The 15,449-nt window shown below is 58.2% G+C and overlaps 1 protein-coding gene across 1 annotated transcript in view; it reads right to left on the bottom strand.

Annotated features, from left to right (window-relative positions):
* Positions 1 to 15,449, bottom strand: part of Eeig1 (estrogen-induced osteoclastogenesis regulator 1) — a 34,870-nt gene that overhangs the window by 3,555 nt on the left and 15,866 nt on the right. Inside the window, exons 2-10 of the mRNA XM_004849282.3 lie at positions 7,427 to 7,547; positions 7,139 to 7,168; positions 4,929 to 5,045; positions 3,408 to 3,454; positions 3,100 to 3,257; positions 1,147 to 1,251; positions 863 to 1,058; positions 351 to 472; positions 198 to 267 (exon numbers count right to left, since the gene is read on the bottom strand). Of these exons, the coding sequence (XP_004849339.2) occupies positions 198 to 267; positions 351 to 472; positions 863 to 1,058; positions 1,147 to 1,251; positions 3,100 to 3,257; positions 3,408 to 3,454; positions 4,929 to 5,045; positions 7,139 to 7,168; positions 7,427 to 7,547 (966 nt within the window). The remainder of the gene's footprint in view (positions 1 to 197; positions 268 to 350; positions 473 to 862; positions 1,059 to 1,146; positions 1,252 to 3,099; positions 3,258 to 3,407; positions 3,455 to 4,928; positions 5,046 to 7,138; positions 7,169 to 7,426; positions 7,548 to 15,449) is intronic.

Genomic DNA, 15,449 nt, shown 5'->3' with positions numbered 1-15,449 from the left:
CGCTGCACTATGCTGATCCCTGGGCTGGGTACTTTCCGAGGGGGCCCTGGGAACCCACCCACTGGACAGATGGGACACAGGCTCAGAGATGTGACTGCCCAGGGTCACGCCGTGGGGACAAGGGCTGCTGCCCAAAGCTGGACAGAGGACCAAATGCTCTGCTCCCACCTCCCGCCCCTTGGCCCTCCAGCCCCTACCTGTTGGCCAGCTGGATGCCACTGAGCGTAGCTGAGCCATCACGGCTCACAAACAGCCGAAGGTTGCTGTCTGTGGGGACAGAGGATGAAGGCTGAGCAATCCGGGGACAGCCCTGGAGCAGTCACCTGGGGGTGAGTGTGGGGAAAGCTCACCCTCAGTGTTGCTACCATCTGTGAAGTCCTGGCTCTGCATGATCTTCTCCACAATGTCATCCGCGTCAATCCGGGTGTCATCCACCCAGGTCGGGTGGCTCTCCACTGAGTCCTTCTTCCGCCTGGGTGGGGCAGGGATGGTCAGGGCAGCAACAAGACAGTAACAGCCCAGCACCTACAGCACTCAGAATGCTGTACTTCATGTGCCCTCTCCAGACTCTAGGGTGCAGGTGCGACTATCACCTGGCTGCAGGGGGCACGGGGGCACTGGGAGGTTAAGGAACCTGCTCAAGGCCACACAGCACGTACGTGGTGGATCTAAGGCTCAACCTCAGGTCTGTTAGGCCCACAGATCACTCGAGTACAGACATACAAAACTGGAACGTCAGGCCTGGGGCTGGGCCCCACATGACGCTCGTCATCCAAACATCTAGACTGGGTACCTACTCTCACTGTGCCTGTGTGACAGATGAAGGACAGGTTGAGGGACCCACTGGGAGTCAGGGACTCACCGAAATGAGCGGTCCGACAGGTGCAGAGGCCGAGGGGGTCTCGGCGGCTTCTCGGGGGGCCGGTGCTCACGCTCGCCACCCTCGGGGCCCTCCACAGCCGGGCCCAAGCCACCTGAGGCGCTGCTGCTAGTGGACGTGTTGCGGCGGTGCGTGAGGTCCGACAGGCTGGAGGAGCACGAGTGCTCTGTGCTGTAGCCTGGCGGGTTGGGCAGCAGTAGGGAGCATGAGCTCTGGGCATCCTGGGCTGCGGGTGGGGGCTGTGGGCACAGGGCCAGGCCACTCACCAGAGACCTTGGACTGCTGGCTGGCATAGCTGGAGCTGCGGGAGTGGCCAGAGTGCGGCACCTCCTCTGGGCTGGACAGGTTCTGGTCTGGCTCCTCCAGCAGCCCTGCATAAGGCGACACAAGTTACCCAGCACTGCCCACCCACGCCTGCACACCTTCTTCTTGCCAGCTTCCTGCAGGGCACTCTGCATCTCAATTCCACAGACTGGAAAACTGAGCAGCAGCACCTGTGCCAAGCCACAGATCACCCTCTGAAGCTGGGTCTGAAGCTCATTCCGGACACTGGTGGGGACCTCCTGTATTCATAGAGTGCACCTGTTGCAGGCCAGCAAAGAGGAGAAAGCTACACGGAACGTGAGCTACACTCACTCATAACCACAGGGAGCGGCTCAGGCAGGGGCAGCACACATCAGGGCCGGGCCCACACAGGATGGGAAAGGGCTTCTCCTTTACACTAGACCGGGGATGGGAAAGGGCTTCTCCTTTACACTAGACCGTCAACATGCAGGAGGCAGAGGCCAACTGCCGCTTAGGGCGGTGGGGACTAAGCCTTCCCGACAGAGGAGGAGCACAGGCAAAAGCCCTGAGGCTGGGATGAGCCTGGGTCTGTGGAGCAGAGGAGGTGAGCAGACCAGGCCCCAAGGGCCAAGCTTCCAGGCACCCCCCCCCCAAGTAGGAGACATCAGGGAACCATGTCCTAGGTGGGGCCTAGGCTCCCCCTCAACACAAGAGGGAAGGCAGGACTCATCCATCCTATCTCCAGCAAAAAAGCATCCCCCAACCTTCAAACCTCCAACAGGCCCGCTGCAGATGGCGGGGCCAGTGGGCCTCACATCCCGTCCTGCCCAGGAGAGGCACTGCCTGGTCCCCAGATCTCTCTTCCCTGAGGCTGGAGAGAGCAGCACGGCTGGGACGCTCCAAGTGCAGCGGGCAAAAACCCCAGCTTTCTGCTCCCAGCCTTGCCTGGCTGGGTGTACAGGAAAGACTGGCCCAGGAAGGCCAGCCCGGAGGCCAGAGGTCCTTCACAGCTCTCAGGCTCTGGGGGCAGGCCTGCGCCCTCTCTAATTGCTTGATTTTTCTTTTATAACAGAGTCTCCCTATGTAATTCAGGCTGAATTTACTAACTGGTGGCCACGCCCCTGCCAGAGCCTCCCAAGGGTTGGGATTACAAGTAGCCCAGAGGGCAGCGCTAATTACTCTCCAGGCACTGATCTGACAGGAGCAGGTGCTTGGCTCACAGATTAGCTTGGGGCCTGCTTCCCAGCTGAGCCCACCCTAGGGGTGGCTGGGGCCAGAGGCTCACACCTCTGGAGCCTTGCTGCAAGCTGCACCCTGCACAATGACAGATCTCAAAGGAGGGACAGCGAATACGAACAAGTCGGGGCCAGGCCAGGGCCTCCTCCATGGGCAGCACCACCCCTCCTAAAGGCCCGCACTGTTGCCTCTGGAGATCTGGGCTGCTTCCCAGAGGGTAGCGCGAATGCTGTTGCCATAACAACTTCAATGCTGTTTCCATAACAACTTCGGCACCAACAGGAATGTGATAAGAATGTGATCAAAGCCAGCCCAGGCAGGCTGTAAATGTATTTAATGAGCTCAGCTAGTCCCTGCAGTAAACTATGGTGTAGTTACTAGGACAATTGCACTTCCCAGAGGACACACACTGCAGAGGCACAATGGCCACTCACAGCAGCTGGGAGGGACCAGGCTGCAGTTTGGAGCAGCCCTCCCTGGCGTCCACAGATCCTCTCTGGGCCTGTGGTTTCTCCCGTCCGCCTAGAGGGTCTCCTCTGTGTGCAAAGGGCGACTGTTGGGACCCGGGGCAACGGGGGCCTGAACAGAAGCACACACTGCCAGCCAGCAGCCTCCCCTCCTAAGCACCTGCCCAGGATGCTGCTTCGGTCAAAGGGTGGTCACTGGCCGGGGAGGGGTAGGCAGGTGGGCAACGGTACCTGAGCCCAGGACGGTGGGCCGGGCCTTGGGAGGCCGAGAGCCTGTGAGAGAGTTGGTGCCGCTGCCGCCGCCACTGCTGGTCCCACCGCCTTTACACGTCAGCTGCAGAGAGGCATCCTGGCCGGGGATGGAGATGGACTTGGCAGTGGATGCTGGCCTGGGGAGCAGGGAGGAGTGTGACTGGGGTGTCCCATCTCAGAATTGGATACAGACAGGGATAGCCTGGAGGAAGGAAGAGTCCCTGTTCCCCAACCACCACACCCAGGACCGAGCTCCCAACGCCCCAGGTGTCCTGGCTGGCACTCACGTCTTGAAGCAGGGGTCTCCAGAGAGCAGGAACATTCCAATGGTGACCTGGGGAAGAGGGAGACTCAGCCCAGGCACAGCTGCCTACAGTCTCCTGGCTCCAGCCCTAGAGGGACTCCAGGCCCTACCTGCCCCTTCCTGCCTGGGCGCACAGCCACCTGACTCTTGGAGCCCATTTCCTGTGCAGAGGAGAAAGGGAGCCCCAGGCCTGCCTGGTGGAGTGGTGGGTGGCCAGCAGTGAGATGTGGCTGGCCAGCGAGCAAAGAGCCCACCAAGTCAGCACCTGCTACTTTGCTACTTTTACTACAGTCCAAGCTCCTCTGTGGCAGGGCCCAACTGGGCCTGGGGCACAGCGCCTACCCCGGCAGGAAGTGGGAGCTCAAGGAGCCCCACCTGGGGGTGGGGGTACACAAGGACCTCCATGGGGAGTTTGAGGACTACAGTGAAACATGGAGCCAATTAGGAATTCAGCATCCACTTGGGCAAAGACTTTGGCAATGGCCCAAACATGGCAAAGTCTGGGTCCCAAAATCTGGGATGAGATGGAGTGACAGGTGGGAAAGGGGTGCTCAGGTCCCAGAACCCCTGACCTAAGTGGCAACCACTGGGCTGAGGGTTTTATGGATTATTTCACTTGGCCACAACAGCAGCCTACAAAGTGGGTGACAGCCCCAGGTTACAGATGAGGGAACCAAGACTCAGAGAGGGGAAGTGATGGACCACAACCCTGTGGGCAGGATATGCCACAGTCGCCTGAACGCAAGGCCATCTGACTCCCAGACCCCTCCATCTGCCCTGGCCGAGGGTGTGGGGGACTGAAAGGCCTGGCTGAGCACTCAGCCTGTACCCAGCACCTCATGCCCAGCTCCACACTGAGCCAGCTGGCTACCCCAAGCTAGAGCTTGGAAGTGCTATCAGGACACAAGCCAGATGGAAACGTGCAGACAGCCATGCGGGGGGGGGGGGGGGATGCCCAGACATCTCTGGTCCTGAGAGGCCACAGAGAAGCTGTCCAGCCAGGGAAGCTGTGCCAGCCACCAGCAACCTGTATGTAGCCAGTGGGGGGCATCCCCTGGGCGTCAGACCATGCACATGAGCCCAGGACACCAGTTCTTCGACCAACACCCTCCAGGAGCCAGGTGGTCACACAGGGCAGTGGTGAAGCTGGTCTGTGGAGTCCAATGGCAGGGGGTCAAGTGCCAGTCTGACCACACCCTGGACGAATAAATGAACTTCTGAGCGCCCTTCTGTGTAACCCGGGGCACACTTGGGGCAGCTGTCATGGTCATGGTCATGAGGCAGGAGACACAAGAACTCAGCACAGGCTGATCATACTGAGGGGTTCGCTAAACCCTTACAGACTGCAGTGGCCTACCCTCAAGCTCGCATGGGGAACCAGCCTGATCCCAGTGGCTCCTGCTGCCTGGCCAGGTGGGAAGCTGTATTTTTAGCAACCCTCTGGGGGATTCTGATGAGGGTTCTAATGGGGGTGGTGGTGGGAGAGGCAGCAGGGTGCCGGTACCTTGAGGATGGAGTTGTCCTGCCTGGTGTTCTTCGTGTCATACCCCTCCAGCAGGCAGCAGCGCACTGTGGAGCCCGAGCCTGCAAACTCGGCCAGGTTCAGGTCGGTAAAGCCCAGCTGTGGAGGCAAGAGGCTTGTTGGGAGGCTGCAGGGCCAGCAGATGCCACAGGGTTAACTGGGCTGGGGTGGCGAGGAGAGTAATCAGAGCCCCTGGGACCGCCCTGTGGCCCCCAACCGGCTGTTGCATAAGCGGGTCCCAAGGATGGGGCTCTGGGTTGCCAGCATGGACGTGGCAAAGCGAGAGCTTGCATCCCTGAGGAACACAAAGCATCCTTTGTGCTCCGTCCCAGTGTGCACCAGGCCAGTGCGCCTGAGATGAAAGGGCATTGTTGTCTGCAACACAGATGCACTGTTCCCTGGGAAACAAGGCTGTGCTGTCAGGAGCTGCCAGGAGACCAGGCAGGGGAGGAGGGAAGGCCCGTGGGAATGTGGTGGCAGGGTGGGCTGATGGGACATGGGGGGCTAGGAAGGGAGGAGACCCTGCAGAGTGAGCAGGATCCCCAGCAGAGTCCCCTGGTGGGGGCAGGAGCGAGAGGCTGGTGGGCAGAGCGTGGGGTCTGGCCAGGTCCTGAGGACTCGGGTTGCTCCTTGGCTGCAGGGCATGGGCTGGAAGGAGGTCTCGCCTGCCTCACTGGAGGGGAAACTAAGGATGAGGTGGGGACAGGTTTGGGGACTTCAGAGACAGCCAAAGCCATCATGGCTATTTACTAAGCGCCAGCTGCACACAAGTCTCTACTGTAGGGTTTAGGGGCACAGACTCCAGATTCAAGGAGCTGGGTTTGGGTCCCAGCCTGCATGACTCGGAGGGACCCTCCTGTACAGACCGAGGATGAGATGAGGGAGGGCGGAGGGAGTCTTGCTGGCACTTGCACTTGGTTTTACAGATGAGGAGTGAGTTCAGGGAGGGGAAGGGACTTGATCAAGCACACAGAGCTTGACCTGCACACAGCATGCAAATTAGGTTGATCAGTGCCGGGACCTGACACCTCCCTGGGCATCAGTTTTCTCCCTGTGTAATAGGGTGGAAAGCTGAGGTGCCATCGCAAGGGGCGACACATCATACCGGCTGCCTGATCAGCACCTGCCCGATGGTCCAGGCAGTGTGCTGGTAGCTTCTTCCCTAGCTGGGTGGCCATCCTCACCCACATGATACAAGAGAAATTTCTACTCTGCCAGGCCCTCCCTCCCCAGCAGGCTGTAGCCACCCTGCCCTCTGCTTCCGTTCAGTTTTTTGGTGGGGGAGCTGTGCTGTGGAGCCTGGGGCCTCGTGCACGCTAGGCAAGCTCTCTACACGGAGCTCCGCGCTAGCCTCACACTCTGTAGGGTTTGCTGCGGTCTGCAGGGAGGGCTGAGTGTCCACAGCACTTTCCTCAGGCCTTCCAGAAGGGGCTGCTGCTGGGCGCCTTCAGGAGTGTGGGGCGGGGGGAGTAAGGGTCCCCCAGAGAGAGGCTCAGAGAGAGGGTAGCGCTCTCTTCTCCTGCTCTTCCCACAGTAAAGGCCTCACTGGTCAGGGCTGAGCCGGGCTGCGAAAACCTGGCACCAACACAGATGTCCAACAGCAGGGACTGTGGAAGTCAGCTGTCACCACCATGCAATGGGATGCTGCTCCCATGAAAGCACAGAGAAATCTGTGATGACATGATATCCCGGGCAGGCAAAAGGCCCAGCTGCAGAGTGCGTGCATCGCGTGTTTCAGGAACCACAGTGCGTGCAGGCACACGAGCACATCACTCGCAGCAGGCTTTTCATTCACTGCTGTACATGGAGACAACTTTTCTTTTTCCTTAAAAGGTCTGGGGCTGAGGGTGTGGCTCAGGGGCAGAGCACCTGCCTGGTATGTGAGGGGTCCTGGGTTCAAGCCCTAGCATGACCCAAAAAGGTCTGGAAAGATCCTAACCAACACTGACAGTGCAGCCCTGGGAGGAGGAAGAGAGGAGGAGGACTGACAGCGCCTTTTCACTGTGAACCTTTACACCACTGTACTGCAATGAGGAAATGCTGCTGTTACATCAAGTGCCAAGACTCACAATCAAAATAGTCCACCAAATAATCCACCTTATGGAGGGCTCGGCGTCTCCTGTTTGGGCTGGAGAGAGGCTGAAGTCCTGCCCCCCCCGCACCCCCACTGCCCTTCCCACAGTTCCTCTTACCTTAGAATAAGCCTTTCCGCCTTTCAGCTCCTGCACAGGGAGGGAAACACAAGCAGCAGGATCACTGGGGAGCTCCACACTCCTTGTGAGTCTCCCCAGGTCCCCCCAACTCTGAGCTCTGAGCACCAGCACGGGGGACACGATAAAGAGCAGAGCAGCTTCCCACATTTTCCCCGGGAGGGAACAAGTCAGGGGAAGGTCCTAAAGCCCCCAGACCATCAGCCCCACCCCCACCCTCAGCCCCAGGCTCACAGCACCCCTGGCCCAGTTCCAGGAGCCCGGCCTCACCTTGCGCACAGACACGCGGAAAATGCAGGGGTCCAGTAGGCCCGTGGCTGGGTTGGCACTCATCTTACATATGAAGGTGAACCTCTTCCGCCAGCGCACACAGTTCTCCTGAACCTCCTCCCTGCAGACGGCCGGGCAGGTGAGTAGGGGGCAGGCAGGCACGTGGCCAATCCCTAGTGGCCCTGCTGCCAGTGGGACAGGAGGCAGCTCTCATGTTTCACTCTATATCACAAAGTGACTGTATTTTTACAAGAACGTGCTTGTGTAACCCTTGTAAACACATAAAACACCATGTACTAGGTAGTGAAGCAGTACAAGACAGGTCCTCAGGCTGGCTCTGCCATCCGCGGCAATGACTACAACAACCCTAACGGCTGCTGTGAGATCAATTGCCATGTGCCAGTTCCCATGAGCTCAGTCGGAGTGCCAGATAGGTGGCTGTACCCGTGCCAAAGCCTTCCAGCCGGTGTCTGGGCTGCTGTTACTGTCACCCATTCCTCAGAGACACTGGGAGCTCTGGGGGCTCTGCCACCCCCCTCAGGTGGGCTCCTGGCAAGGGCAGAACAGGGACTGAACCCAAGCAGCCTGGCACCAGCTCGGGGCCCTTGGCCTTCCTGACATTAAAGGAGGGCTTGGGGCCCAGCCACGCTAACGAACCCAGCACCGCATGCCAGGGAGGACGTGGGTGCCTCTCTTGGCTGCTGCAGGGGCTTGGCAAGGGCTGGGGACAGAGGCGGCACAGGTGGTGCTCAGAAGGCCAGGGCGGAGAGACGGCATCTCAGCTCATCTCACCTAACCTGGCGGCCAGGCGGGCAGCTGAGGAAGCGAGCTCTGGGTCACCTGCGGAACACGGGACAGCCGCCAGGCCGGGTCCGAGTCAGGCGGTGCCTGAACACAGAGCCCAGCAAAGTTTGGCAGGGGGATCCATGGGGCCAGCAGGGACCTGCTGCATCTCCGAGACCACCCCACCCCAAAGTTTACACAGTTACCACACATGACCCGGCTATTCTACCCCTAGGCACACACCCAACAGGAACGAAACCTACGTCCACACAAGAACTTGAACTTAAACACACAGCAGCATTATCCTACCCACAGCAGCCAAAGAGCAAAAGCCAAGCTGGACACTGCTTGTGCCTGTAACCCCAGCACTGAAGGAGGTTGAGGCAGGGGGATCACAAGTTCAAGTCTCACCAGGCCAACTTTATAAGACCCTGTCTCTCTAAAAAAGATAAAAAGGGTTGGGGATGTAGCTTAGTGGTAGAGAGAGCTCTTCTGAGTCCAATCCCTAGTACAGTTATAAAAAAGTAAAAGTAACCCAAATGTCAACCAACTGGGGAATGGATGATGCCTGGTGGTCTCTTCACAAGATGGAATAAAAAGGCAATACAGGACATGCACACGCTACAATGTGGGTCAACCTTCAAAACATTAATGCCAGGGGCTAAGCAAAGGAAGGTGGACACAAAGGACAACGTACCGTCTGCTTCATTCACAGCAGGGAAATCTACAGAGACAAAGTACACTGGTGGCTGCCACAGGATGAGGACGCTGGAGGAAAGTGATGGCCACTGGGTATGATTCTCTTGGTGGGATGAGGGAAACGTTCTGCAAACGACTGCACCACCCTGGGCAGGCTGGGGTGCAGCTGAGCAGGACAGCGCTTGCCTAGCATAGTGAGGCCCTGGGTTCCATCCCATCACCACCAAAACAAATGATAAAAACCACTCTCTGGATCACACATTTTAAACTCATGAATTACACGGTTTACGAATTACATCTCAACAAACGTCTCCCCCTAAGAACACACACAGTGGGTCAGATAAGTAGAAACACGGAGAACACGGCAGGGAAGGCGGGTGCCAGGCAGATGGGAAGGCAGGGGCTGCTGTTTCAGGAGGACGGCTGGCAATGGCCCTTCGGGCAGTGACACCTGAGCGAGGCTTGGAGTGGAGTGAGGACAGAGTGAACACCAAGTGCCAAGGCTCTGAGGTGGTGACAACTCAGCAAATGGCCAAACGGCATGAGGCCCAGGGGCTGAAGAGGGCAGCAGACAGGGCCGAGGTCAGTGCGGGGCAGGTGGCTGGATCCTGCTACCAGGAGTCTCAGCGGTCTGGCAGCAGCGGTCTGGTCCCTGCAGACTGCAGCTTAGGCAGGGGCAGAGAGCAGGCATGCACCAGTGGGGGAAGGGCAGAGAACAGAGCCCTCCCAGCAGGCACAGGCCAAGCTTGCCAGGGGCAGGCTGGGGAGCAGGGCCTTCCACCCTACGCCCCAACCCCCACCCCCGCCTGGGGTCCGGCAGCCCCTGAAGACAGCAGGGTGGGGAGTCTGTGGTTGGAGCGTGCTGGACACCCCTCCTGAGGAAGGAGGGTTAGCCCCTGTGAAGAAAAGCTGGTGGCGAACCCAATCACTCTCTCCCTTCCCTTTTGAGAGCCTGCCATGGGAACGGCCCGCCAGGAAGCCTGAGGCCCATCTGTGGTTCCTGTGGTCCTGCCAGGCCAGGATGGAGAAAGCCACGTGGAGCTCTCCTGACTCAGGTGACAGGCGTGTTCCTCCTCCTGCAGGAAGGTGAGCGGGGCAGGGCAGGGCCTGGGATCACGGGATTGGCACGGGGCCTCCCTCCTATTTGCACAGCGCTCTACACAATCCCTATCAGATGTCACCACTCCCACAGGAAAAGCCTGGCAGCCCGGCCCAGCCCATACCAGGGGACCACAGGGGGTGAAATCAACACCACACGCTTCCTGGGGGACCAACGTGCCCTCACTCTACAACACAGCAGGTGGCTGTGTTCCTGGAGGCTCAGAAATGCTGCACAGCTCACCCAAGTCCCAGAGCTGTGGGCAGCAGAGCCGCCACGGCCCCAGGCTCTTCTGTGTCCAGGCTCTGTGTCATGGGCTGGCTGCCACAGCTGCCTCCAGGACTGCGAGGTCCCTCATCAGACCCAGGGCCCTGGAGGGGGGAGGCTGGGCACCCTCAGATGGGTAGAAGGGGTCCCAAGCACAGGGCAGGGGCAATAAGATGGGGTGAGGGGTGCTCATAATAAAAGCAAGATAGGGAGGCCAAGGCAGGAGGATCAGCTTGAGCTACAAAGCGAGACTTTGTCTCAAACAACAGCAACAATAACAAAGATTAAGGACGCCAAGTGCCAAGCAGAGAGCTGTGAGCCCCAGAGTGGGCAAGTGGTCAGGTCAGGTTTGAGGAAATCTCAGGGCCCTGATTCATTCAAACCTTTTATGAAGCACCCACTACATGTCAGGTACTGCTGGAAGCCCTAGAAACTAGGCAGTAGACAAAGGAAGGTTCTTCCTTCAAGATGCTAATATGCTGGCAGCTGGTAGGAGAGAGAAGCAAAGGTGAGCCTGGGGTGGTAAGTGGTATAAGAAAAACCAACTGTGGAAGGTGGCAGGCAGTGTCTAGGCAAGGGGGGCATGGAGGAAAGATGCCGAGGGACGGTCTTAATGGGAAGGTGACATTGGAGCAAAGAGCTGAACAGGGTGACAGGGAGCCACATAGATACCTGGAGAAGAGCAGTCTAGGTACAAGGAGCAGCAAGTGCAAAGGGCCTGTGGCAGGAACACACTTCACCTGTGTGCAGAGGAGCAAGGAGGCCAGTGTGGCTGGAGCAGGGACAAGGAGGAGCAGAGTGGATGGAAAAGAGACTGGAGAGTCTTGACTTCAAACTTACAAAGGAACGAGGTGGAGGTTTTGAGAACTATGAGCATTCACATGAGTGTGAGGGGCCACAGTGCAGCAGTAACAGTGGGGCAAAAATGGGAACAACTCAAATGTGCTACAGAGAACTGTCCAATGGCATCGAGAAAGCGACTGCCAGGAGGAAGGGGAGAGAGGTAGGGAAAGACAGCCCCTTCCCACCTGTAGGAAAAGCGAGCTGCAGAAGGGGCCCACTTTTGTTTACTTTTTTAAAGTGACAAATGCAAATGTCCACGTGCACAGAGCAAACTGGAGATGCCCGTGTCACACTGCGCAGATGGGGCCTGCCAGGGGCCAAGGGCCCACAGGTAGCAGCAACGACAATCTCCCCGGTGACCAGTGGCACAGCGAGCCACCTTTCCTAGAGACAAGAGTACGAGAAAACTAAAACAAAGAAACGTTAGCAGTAAGATGTTTATTAGGAAAATAAGACCACTTGCCTTGCAGGACTGAGCTACAGAACCACAACTTTAAAATGAAGAAACCCAGGGCTGGGGATTTAGCTCAGTGGTTCCAGTGCCTGCCTCACAAGTGCAAGGTCCCGAGTTCGATCCCTGGTACCAAAAAAAAAAAGAGTCTCTTAAAATGAAGAAACCCAAGCGTGTGCTTCTATCCTCAGCACCAAAAAGAGAAAAAAAGTAAAATAACAAAAGCAAGGCTCAGAGGAAGGCATTGTTTTAGCCCAGGAACATCCTGGGTCCCTGGACAAGTGGCTCAGTCACACTGAGGGAGGGGACACTGGCCAGAGGGAAGGGGACACCTCAGCCAGGCCTGACTATGGTGCAGGAGCAGGGTGCCAGGGACACTTTTTTGTTTCTTGTCCAAGAGTTATTCCTGTAATCAAAATTTAAATTGAAAAAGAAGAAAAGGAATGAGGTTAGTAGAGCTGTTTATGAGCAAAAGGAATCTGTACCGCAGCTACCTGAGCCGGGCCTGGTCCACACCTGCCTTCGCAAAGCACTTGCACGTGGGGGTGCCCTATGCAGCGCCCATGACCGGCTGGCAGGGCAGGGCGGAGCGCTTGCCTGGACGGAGCAGCTGGGCAGCCCTCCGAGCCGTTTCAGGGTGTGCTTTCAGCTCCCCACTGCCTGCCAGGGACAGGTAATTGCAGAGACTGGTTTCGTTTTTAGCTGTAAGATATACAATTAGGCGTGCAAATCCAGCGAGAGAGGGCAAGCCCTCCACCCACCGCAGCCACTGTGGTCATCACAGAGGCCTGATTCAGCTATTTGTGAGCTGTCCTGAAATAGAGCAGAGCACCCCACCAGACTGCTGTCCTCAGGACTCCCCTGAGCTCTCCCGGGCCTCGGGAGACCAGCCCAGCAACCACAACCTGACCCGTTGGCTCATTCCAGGCATGCAGGCCAGGCAGTGTGGGGACCAGGACCCAAGTGCAAAGCTGGGCCTCCGTGATGCAGCCACAGATGTATGGGGGTGTCAGCTTGGGGTGTGGGGCACTCATCTTCTGGAGGAGCCCCTGGTGGAGCAGGGGAGGCGGGCGTTACAAAGGAAATGACTGTTAGCTGTTGGAGTCACAAGAACACCGAAGCAGAATAGGAGCGGACTGGTCTTGGGCAGCAGTGTCAGAGCCAGACTCCAGGGCTGACGCCGGACTAAAGATTTGGGAGAAGGACGTCCTAGGGAGCAGGAAGACCCAGAAGCAAGAGGGTGGCTCTCAAGGTAGCAGAAAGAGGGCTGTGGGTGGGGTGAGGCTGCCGAGGGACAGGGGAAGTCCCAACTCCGTGAGCCTCAGCTTGCCTGGAAAAGGGGGCTCTACTGCCCGCTGCACAGGCTGTATGGGTGGCTCTATGGTGCTGAGTGGGGGTGATTCTGTGGTTTCCTTTCTCCACTGCTCAGCTCAGGGGATGCAAAGCCTTTTGCCAACAGCATCTGTGTGGCTACCTCTTCCTAGCACTCACCTCACTGTGCCTCAGGACACCTGGGCAAGCAGCTGGCTGCCATCAGGGCCCCATGCAGATGAGGACTGCATCTTCTGTCTCTGTCACCACTGTCCCTCCCCAGTGCCAGTATGGAGCTGGCAGGGGGACTTTGCTCCATGCTCTCCCAGCAAGGCTGCTCTAGAACACACTGCCCTTGGGTGCACCGTCAATCAGTCCCAAAATAGTTCTGGTGCCCAAACTCGCCCTGCCAGACACCTGTTCTGCCCACATCCCAGCTACAGTCCTGTGAGACGCACACCACTCGTCTTGGTTTTACAGACAAGGGAACTGAGGTACACATAGGGTGGGTCAGACCCAAAGTCCTGCACACCACCTAGATGCTGCTGAGGTGCTGCCATCACAGCCACCACTTTACCCTGTCCTGAGACAGCCACCCTCAGAAGCAGGGAGCTAAGTGGTGTCCCTTCCCCCAGCAAGGCAGGCTACTGAAGAGACCTGGCTGCTATGAAGGTGACAGGCCAGGCTGGAGTGAGACACTAACCTCAGCTTCTCAGATGGTGACATTTGGAGCTTCCAGCAGGAAATGCCCAAAGTCTGTGCTCCATTGTTCCTGGAAGTCAGCTCCCTGCTACATCCCTAGCACTGACGGGGCCAGCAGTGTCACTGCCCAGCAAGCAACAAGATCCCAGAGCCGGGGCAGCCCCAGGTTCCCACCATGCAGGTGACCAGGGGTCGTGCCCTAGTGGGAGGGCACCACCTGGTGGGTGAGAGCCAACTCCTGGCCACAGGCCACCAGGGACCAACGGGCCCATGAGGCCTCTCCCGAGGCGGAGCTAAGGTGCACACAGGTGGCAGTCATCACAGGAGCAGAAAGCCAGGCAAAGGGAGTCCTGGGGACCAGTGGGGTGGCCCGGCTCATGACAAGGCTATGGTACAGGGCCCCGAGGTGACCCCGTGGCACCCTCAGCACATCATATTCCCAGCTGTGAGGACCCACTAGTCCCTGCTCACTACCAGTGTGCTCAGCATGGGGCCCGGGCCTGGCAGGAAACAGGTGCCGATCTCACAAAGTGGGGAAGTGAGGCCCAGCAGGACAGCGGTTCCTGGACTCGAGTGAGCATAAGCACATCCACCAGCTTTTCAGTTTGAAGATGCCCTGCCAGAACCATGGACTATAGGACATGGCTTCTCAACCTGCTATAGCACAACTCCAAGGGTGACAACCAATGTCTCCAGACACTGCCAAATCACACCCCCGGTGAGCACTGCCACAGGCCTTAGAAGTACTGTCAAACCCAGGTGACTCTGGTACAGAGAGCAGGGTGCCTGGCGCAGCTGTGACTCCCATGTGGGACCCAGGGACTTTCCAGCCCAGCTGTGCTCTGGGTTCTCGAGAGAGCTGGTCCCTGATCACCCCACATAAGAAGAGGTCTCCAGAGGAAGCTCCATCACAGGAGTCCCTGCCTGCCGCCCAGCCTGCCCCTCTTGGCCATGCCCATGAGCTGGTTCCTGGAGGAGCAAGAGGCTGTAGTGATGCAATCTAGGTTCCTGGCTGATGAAAGCCAGCCCAGGCTAGAAGAGTGAGAGTCTAATAAGGAAACAATTTAAATTGACAACATCTGCCAGTGCTTCCCCGAAGAGGAGTGAGTGTAGTCGCCTGGGGAGGGGCCCATCCCGGGAACCAGCCAAGGCGGCCAGCCAGGGGCTGCGGGGTGGAAGAGCCGGGGTGGAAGAGCCAACGTGGCAGCCCAGCAGCACAGGGCTCTGCCAGGAGTTCAGGGCCACATGCAGGGAAGTAGCTCTTACAGTGCTGGCACGCCAGCCCCTCCTCCCACTGTGAGCAATGAGAAGTTCCTAGAAGCCAAAGCACTTGCTGGTGCCTGACACTGGAGTGCTCAAGGAGCACCCTGGAGCCCCAAGCTGCCGTCTCTGGTCTCCAGCCAGTGAGCCCTGAGGATGGCTTGGGAGCACAGATGGGCTGGGAGGGGAGGCTGGCACTGGCAAGTCACCCAAGCAAGCAGAGGAGACAGTTGGCAGGGGCTTCAGAAACTGAGAGGACAAGGAGCAAGGGGCTAGTGAGCCCCTCCGGCTCGCTGGGGAGGTGGCAGAATTAGGAGGAAGGATTCTGGAGTTAGATATGCCTGGCTTTGAATGCTACTACTCTCCAGGCAAGCAACTGTGAGACTGATCTTCAAGAAACCCAGCCCAGGGGGCCAGAAATTTACCTCAGTGGTGCCACCGCCTGCCTCGCAAGCGTAGGTCCTGAGTTTGATCCCTGCTACCAAAAAAAAAAAAAGAAAGAAACCCAGCTGCCCAATGCCGGGCATGGTGGCACATGCCTATACTCCCAGCACTTGGGAAGCTGAGGCAGGAGGATTGCTGCAAGTTTGAGGCTAGCCTGGGCTACA

Source organism: Heterocephalus glaber, unplaced genomic scaffold (genome assembly GCF_053883595.1).
Source record: "Heterocephalus glaber isolate CG9 unplaced genomic scaffold, H.glaber_assembly_v1.0 deba00001479, whole genome shotgun sequence".
NCBI classification, from domain to species: Eukaryota; Metazoa; Chordata; class Mammalia; order Rodentia; family Bathyergidae; genus Heterocephalus; species Heterocephalus glaber.
This window is presented reverse-complemented; position numbering and strand designations above follow the sequence as displayed.